The following is a 7,934-nucleotide window of genomic DNA, read 5'->3' as shown; positions in this document are numbered from 1 at the left end:
CCCAAAATCCCATCGGGGGTGAATAGGCCCAGTGAAGATTAAAGAAGCTAAATGAAAGCCAATGGAATTTAAAGAGATGGAGGCAGAGCCAGAGGAAAGTAACGATGCTAATATAAATTCAGCAAAGTTTGAAGGGAATACACCAGATATATACTTTGCAGAAACCTTCTTTAAAGATTTAAATAGAGACAAGGAAAGTTGCCGAACAGGCAAACCAATAGTCAAGGAGATGCCTCACCCAGCTGAAGTACTGCACGGGAGTGCAGTGGAAGGTGGATAGCCAGTTGTGAGCAATAGTGTCCCAGATAACATGTGGCAGACTGGGGAAAACCCTCCCCGAAGTAAAGGGAAATGGGAAGGTAATATGCCCTAAGGTAAACAGCACTTGTGAAAGCCATAAGAAAAATAAAACTGAGGCCAGTGTGAATTTGCCCACTGAAGAATCAAATGGTCTGGTTCTAAATCCAAAGGTAACCAAACCCAACAAATTGGATTGAGAACGCACCATGGACAAATGGCAGGAGGAAAACCCAGATGACTCACAGGGGCTAAAAACAGTTCACCACCTGCTGACAACCTAAAGATAAGAATTATGAATGTGCTCGAAACCTAACTATTAAATCCATGCTGTTGTGGAAGCAGGAGTTAAGGCCTGGCAGGCAGCGAAATTTGGCAAAAGCCAAGAAAAATGTAGTAATGGAAATGTTTCTGTTACAAACCTTGGAAAAGAAAAAATGTCTGTGAAATTCGATCCCTTCAAGTGCTCAAGAGTTCAATTCGAGTTTCCACTTCGCCCAAAACTCACCAAAAGCCACATGTCTGTTGGTATTAAAATTCCCAAAGTACTGCAAAAAGATGCGAGGGACAATCCAACCCAATTTGACAACACATAACTGGGATTTAAAATTGGGAAACAGATAGAAGGCACCAGGTTTTCTAAACAGCAACCTCCCTAGAGCTAAATATCAATGCCTAAAAAGGATTCAATTATAATTGTGCCTCATCCAAAAAGGGTGATGAGAAACTCAAACTTGAACAACAAACGGCTATTGCAGACAATACCACGTGTAACAGTTATAACATTGAGGCATGGATGTCAGAATGGGTGCAGAATATGCGCTCATGTTTCTCTTACTTTACCCTGAAAATAATGTAAAAATGTAATCAAAATTCCCTTACTTTACCCTGAAAATAATGTAAAAATGTAATCAAAATTCCATTTTTTCAATGCAGTGGGGATGTGTCCTGCCCATTAATGACATGTCATATTCCTAACAACAACTGATGTACATTTCACGATTTTGCGTTATTATCAAGATTCATTCTATTCATACTTATGATACATTAATGAGTAATGAAATAAGCGGTCCTGATATCCAGACTCTGACACTATCAGTGGGTGCAATTATTTTAATAGCAGAGCTGTTAACCGCAATTTTAAAGTTAATATTTGTTTATACTTATTGGACATTAACTACCTTGGCATAAGAACTGAAAGTTGGTCTTGACCTTGTTGCAGAACATTCATATTCTTAGAGTTTAATATTTTTAGAATGTACACAAATAATAAATGCAATATTCTGCCGTACTTTGAAGCTATTGTTCAGTCAGATGTTCCATTTGTTTAAAAGAAAACAAACACTTTATGATAATTGCCCCAGGCTGAATTGGACTGTTTGGAACCTGGGCGTCCTATTTGACCTGAGCTGAGCATTTGACTCATGACCCTTCCATCCCAAAGGCAGCCGACTTCCATCTCTGTAATATCGCCCGTTTCCTCCCCTGCCTGATTCCATCTGCTGCTGAAACCCTCATTCACGCTCATGTTGCCTCCAGAACGAACAATCTTCTCCGGACATGTCTCCCATCTTCAAACCTCCATAAATCTGAGCTCATTCATAATTCTGCTTGCCATATCCTAACTCATACCAAATCCTGTTCACTCATCACAACCGTGCTCGCTGGACTACATTGGATCCCGATTGACCAATGTCTTGTGTTTTTTTTAAATATATAATTCTGATGTACAAAACACCATGCAGTCGTACCGGGGTCTCGCTCTGTATCCTCCTGAAGCCCTACAACTCTCGGAGTATTCCTCATTTCTTTAACTCTGGTCTCTTGTGAATTTCCGACTGCCTTCGCCCAGCATTGGGAGCTGTGCCTTCCTATGATCTCTGGAAATCCCTCCCCAAAACATTTTTTGCCTCCAACTGTCTCCTCCTCTAAGACTTTGCTGAAAACCTTCCTCTGTGAGCAAGTGTTTCGTTCCCTGTCCTAATCTCTCCTTATTTGGCGTATTTTCGTCCCTGTGAAACGCCTTGAAACTTTTAACTACTTTAAAGTGTTATGCAAATAGAAGCTATGTTGCTGAACTGAGTCGGGCAGTAGAGAGAACGAACACCTATGGAAATCGACACAGAATTAATCACCTTTTCCAGAAGACAAAGGAAGAAAACTAGAACAAAATACACCCATATTCTATGAATGTTTTCCCACTTAGTTCCACCACACTGCAAAATTCATAACACACTTAATAATTCAGTCTTAAATTGTACAAGGCATATCGACCTTGTTTCGTTATAGTTTGTTAATCCAAGTAAATAGAAACATGGAGCACTTATTAGCGCAGAAAGAGGCCATTCCACCTGTCGTGCCTGTGCCCGCCGAAAAAGAACTAAACTGTCTCATCCCACTTTGCAGTTCCAGTAGCCCTATAGTTTAGTAATACAGCACTGAAACAGGCCCTTCGGCCCACCGAGTCTGTGCCGACCATCAACCACCCATTTTATACTAACCCTACACTAATTCCATATTCCTATCACATCCCCACACCACCTACCTATACTAGGGGCAATTTATAATGGTCAATTTATCTATTAACCTGCAAGTTTTTGGCATGTGGGAGGAAACCGGAGCACCCGGAGGAAACCCACGCAGATACAGGGAGAACTTGCAAACTCCACACAGGCAGTATCCAGGATTGAACCCGGGTCACTGGAGCTGTGAGGCTGCGGTGCTAACCACTGCGCCACTGTGCCGCCCGAGATTACACGCATCAAGTGTATATCGATATTTTTTAATGTGACAAGGGTTTCTGCTTCTGCAACCTTTCAGGCAATGAGTTCCAGACCCCCATCACCCTCTAGGTAAAAAAAAAAGTTTTTTCTCAACTCTTCTACCAATTACTTTAAATCTATGCCTTCTGGTTAATTGACCTCTCTGCTCAGGTAAGTAGGTTATTGGTGAAGACTATCAAATAAACACGTCAAAAGGTTCTATTACAGACATATTGGAAGCTCTGATGTAAGTTGAAAATGTATTAAATAACACAGTATAACAGAGCTGTTAAAAGTCTGGCAAACTGTTTTCTTCGTCCACCTTTGTATTTAGTCACAGTAAAGGTGATAACGTCTGTATTAAGATGAAATGTCAAATCTCAAAGTAATTTCCCGCATTTTAAAACCATCAGCCTATCATTTCGCGTAGATGGGCATATTATGGGTGCAGAGACATTTATTTTACTCACCTCACTGGCAACATTAGCGCTTTGTTTCACGTGCTGACTGCACTCTGAGAAATGCATGTCAGCGTTCTTGGTATAGCTTCTACGCGTTGCAGAACTGGAAGGCGTGAGGAACACACAGTTCCTGTTCTCTGGTTCAGTTGTTGGACGAACATTATAGCAGTATGTTTCAGAGAGAGACCCAGTACCACAAACTTTCACAAAATTTGCGGTTGGTTGAACACTGGAGGCCATCCGAATGTTTGCATCAGACTTCTTCAATATATTGTTCGCAATCTCACGTCTAAAGCAACACGTGATCAGAGAACATTCGTCACCGTGATCATTGCTATTGTGGCACATGGTTGTAACGAGAACAATTATGATCAACAGAAGGATGAATGAGACTGTCCCTAGTGTTATTATCATATACATGGCCAAATTCGAGGAATGCTCAATGTTTTGGGGCATATTGCTCATGCCTGAAATCATTTCAGCAGTCCTATCCATCAATGACAACGTCGCTGTGACAGTAGTCGACAGGGAGGGATGTCCATTGTCTTTCACTAGGATTACAAGCACTTGTGTTGCGGAATCTCTGTCTTCAAAGAGTCGTATGGTTCTGATTTCTCCCGAATTGCGTGCTACAGTGAAAAGACTCCGATCAGAAGCTTGAATCAATTGGTACATCAGTCTCGCATTCTGTCCAGAATCAGCATCGACTGCAGTCACCTTGGTAACCAGGTAGCCTGGATGCGCAGATCGAGGCATCATTACCGGCGATCCATTATTTGTCAGGGAAGATACAATTACAGGTGAGTTGTCATTTTGGTCAAGGATTACTACATTCACAACAGCATTACTGCTGAGGGGTGGGATTCCAGCATCCCGAACTTGAACGTGGATTTGAAAGTTTTTAAATTGCTCATAGTCAAAAGAGCGCTGTGAAAATATTTGACCATTTTCTGAATTAATAGACACAAAGGACATGACAGACAGACCTTGAATCTGACTCTCCCTAATGGAGTAAGTAATGTGAGAGTTTTGACCCAGGTCTGAATCAAATGCTGTCATGGAGCAGATGGATGCACCGGGTGTATTGTTTTCCGTAACGTAAGCTGTGTATGATGCCTTCGTGAAGCATGGCGCATTGTCATTAATGTCTGAGACTTCCACTAGTATGACTTTATTGGCAAAGAGACGAGGGGATCCAGCGTCCGAACAACTGACGTTAATTGTGTATTGAGAAACAGTTTCCCTGTCCAATAAACCATTTGTGACCAGCATGTAAGTGTTCTTGAAAGACGATTTCAGCTGGAATGGGAGGTTATTGGCGATATGACAACTAGTATTACCGTTTACTCCAGATTCAGGATCCGTTACACTAATTAGAGCTACCATAGTCCCGATTGTCGCATTTTCATTTACGGGACTGGATAATGACATCAACGTCATCTCAGGTTTTACGTCATTCATGTCCACGATCTCCACTATAACTTTACAATATACAGGTACAGAAGTAGGACCCCGATCCCTAGCTTCCACATTAATCTCATAGACGTTGGCTTTTTCGTAATCCAACATTCCTTTAACTATGAGTTCTCCTGTATACGGTTCGACACTAAACAGTTCCCGGATTCTGTCTGGGGTGTTACTGCTGAAAGAGTAGATTATATCCGCATTAGTACCTTCATCCAAATCAGTAGCATTGAGATCAATAACTAACGTATTGTCCACTACATTTTCAATCACTTTCACCCAATAAACCGACTGATCAAATACAGGCACGTTGTCATTGACATCAAGGACAGTGATGATAATTTGGGCACGACCAGATCGCTTTGGAATCGCGCCATCTAAGGCACTGAGAAATAAGTGATGAACGGCTTGTTTTTCTCTATCCAAGACTTTCTCAAGCAACAAATACACACTTTTTGTTCCATCACTGCTGTTTCGAACATCCAATGTGAAATGGTTATTCGGATTGAGGATGTAAGTGTGAACAGAATTTGTACCCACGTCGGGATCATGCGCGCTCTGAAGTGGAAAGCGAGTTCCCGGTGGAGTTGACTCAAGAATCTCCAAACGTAGTTCATCCTGCGAAAAACTGGGGTAATTGTCATTGATATCTTGTATTTCAATCTCAGCACGGTACAGTTTTAATGGATTTTCGATGACAATCTCGAGATTTTGTAAACACGTAAGACTTCGACCGCAGAGCTGCTCCCTGTCAATTTTGTCGTTAACAAACAAAATACCATCTTTTAAATTCACTTCAAAATACCTCCTCTTTGCAGCTGACATGATCCGGAATCTACGCCTGGACAGTTCCCTTACATCTAATCCAATATCGTTAGCAATATGCCCAACAAAAGCGCCGTTTTCTAGTTCTTCTGGAATCGAGTACCGAATCTGGGCAGAAACAAAATCCCAGACGTATAGCAGAGTTATGAAAGATAACGTTTGCATTATCTGTGTGAAGACGTCCTTTCATTCGCACTGCTGTGTAAATATTAGTAAAAAGTAGATGTTACTTAAAGCCACCTGTCTTAGTGCGAAGTCCAAAGGAAAATGATTGATAAATCTCATGTCCGCCGAATGTAGAATCACTAGAAGGAAAGAAGGACAAAGATGGCTGAGATGCAACCGCAATCTGGGTGCCTGCCTTCCTTTCTCTTCCTTCTTCACCGTATGTACGGTGCTGGGGGAGGGCTGATGGATCTCTCTTCATTTTTCAATTCCTCATTGGTAGACAGCGACACAAAGAGTTTTATCCAATAATTACACATAGCACTTCTTAAAGTCATATCTTATCTCAGTGTAAAAATTGCCAATGTGCATTTTACCTGTAGTAATCCTTCTGTCATAACAAATTGGAATAGTGCTATCAGTTTCGGAGAACTCAATAATCTATTACCGAATGTTAAAGAAATTTTAATTGTGCAGTGACAATCACGCATGCTGCCTGTACTATAACTTTTGATAATAGATTTTGCCAACTAATTTGTATAATTTGTTTTCTCTTAGAAGATTCAAATAAATTCTTGCCAGTAACCAGAATATTCCGTGCATAACTAAAATGATGTCGCTGTCCAAGAGAAAATCCGGAATAGTTGCCAACTAGTTTTTTTCTGGACGTTAGCACATTGGAAGTCAGTCCCGTAGCTTAATTACAGGTGCTAGACCATTCATAATACTGTCAGGCCTTGCCAATTTGATACACAAAAAAATCACAAATTGGCTCAGACACTGAATTATGCTGTTACACCGAGAAAAGAGAACTACTTCCCTTAATCTGATTTTCCTCGAATGCAGCTCACCATCCACTTATTTTTTTTTAAATCTTCAGCTGAAACAATTTCTTCTACTTCTTGCCCCCAAGTCTGATTAAATACGATCTAGCGGAACACGCTTAATATTACTAAATGCGCTTTATCACGCAGTAGTATTTAAATTATAAATATGATACTCCGCAGGGTGCAAGCTAAATTGGAAGCTTCCATATCAAATATTTGTTTCTTCCTGCGACATCGTTTTCATTGTCACCAACTGCGTAATCCAGATATTAACGTATGCAGAATTAGGAAAGAGATATGTGACCAAATGCTCATTCAAAATACAAAACGACAAGTTAGATTATGCTAGACCACCCTCCTGCAACCATGTACCTTTTTCCTCACGAATCCGCCTCACAACTAAGGAATGCAGATCGCACATGGAACAAGAGAAATCCCTCCATTGCACATCTGAGAGTTTTGAATCATAAATAATTGTATGGAAAAAAAGATATACACAATAGGTTAACTTTCTGCTGAAACTCTACTCTCATCAACACAAATAAGAAAGAAAGAAAGAAAGAAAGAAAGAAAGAATTTGCATTTCTATAGCACATTTCATGGCCTCTGAACGTTTCAAGGCACTTTGCAGCTAATGAAATACTTTTGACGTATACTCACCGTGGTAATGTAGGAAACGCAGCAGCCAAAATGCACAGATCAAAGTTTCACAATCAACAATAAGATAATAACCAGATAATCTGTTTAATTGATGTTAATTGATAAACCCGTATAAAGCATTGGAGTAAAAGCAAAATACTGCGGGATGCTGGAAATCTGAAATAAAAATGAGAAACGCTGGAAATACTCAACAGGTCTGGCAGCATCTGCGGAGAGAGAAGCAGACTTAACGTTTCAGGTCAGTGACCCTTCTTCAGAACTGGCAGATATAAGAAATGTGGTTCGGTCTTATCTGGCAGACTGTGCCCAGTTATGGGCACTGCCCTTTAAGAAGGATGTGAAGGCATTAGAGAGGGTGCAGAAAGGATTCATGAGAATAGTTCCAAAGATGAGGAACTTCAGTTAGGTGGATAGATTGGAGAAGCTGGGGTTGCTTGCCTTATGGAAGAGTAGATCAAGAGGAGGTTTGATAG

The 7,934-nt window shown here is 40.7% G+C and overlaps 1 protein-coding gene across 1 annotated transcript; it reads right to left on the bottom strand.

Annotated features, from left to right (window-relative positions):
- Nucleotides 1-3,439: 3,439 nt before the first annotated feature.
- Nucleotides 3,440-5,975, bottom strand: LOC137375742 (protocadherin-10-like). The gene has a single exon (XM_068043130.1). It carries the CDS (start codon nt 5,972-5,974, stop codon nt 3,440-3,442), a length of 2,535 nt encoding a protein of 844 aa, XP_067899231.1. The 5' UTR covers nt 5,975.
- Nucleotides 5,976-7,934: the final 1,959 nt, after the last annotated feature.

The sequence above is a fragment of the Heterodontus francisci genome, chromosome 12 (assembly GCF_036365525.1).
Source record: "Heterodontus francisci isolate sHetFra1 chromosome 12, sHetFra1.hap1, whole genome shotgun sequence".
In the NCBI taxonomy this organism is placed as follows: domain Eukaryota; kingdom Metazoa; phylum Chordata; class Chondrichthyes; order Heterodontiformes; family Heterodontidae; genus Heterodontus; species Heterodontus francisci.
Note: the sequence above shows the minus strand (reverse complement) of the source record. Positions and strands in the feature narration are given on the sequence as shown.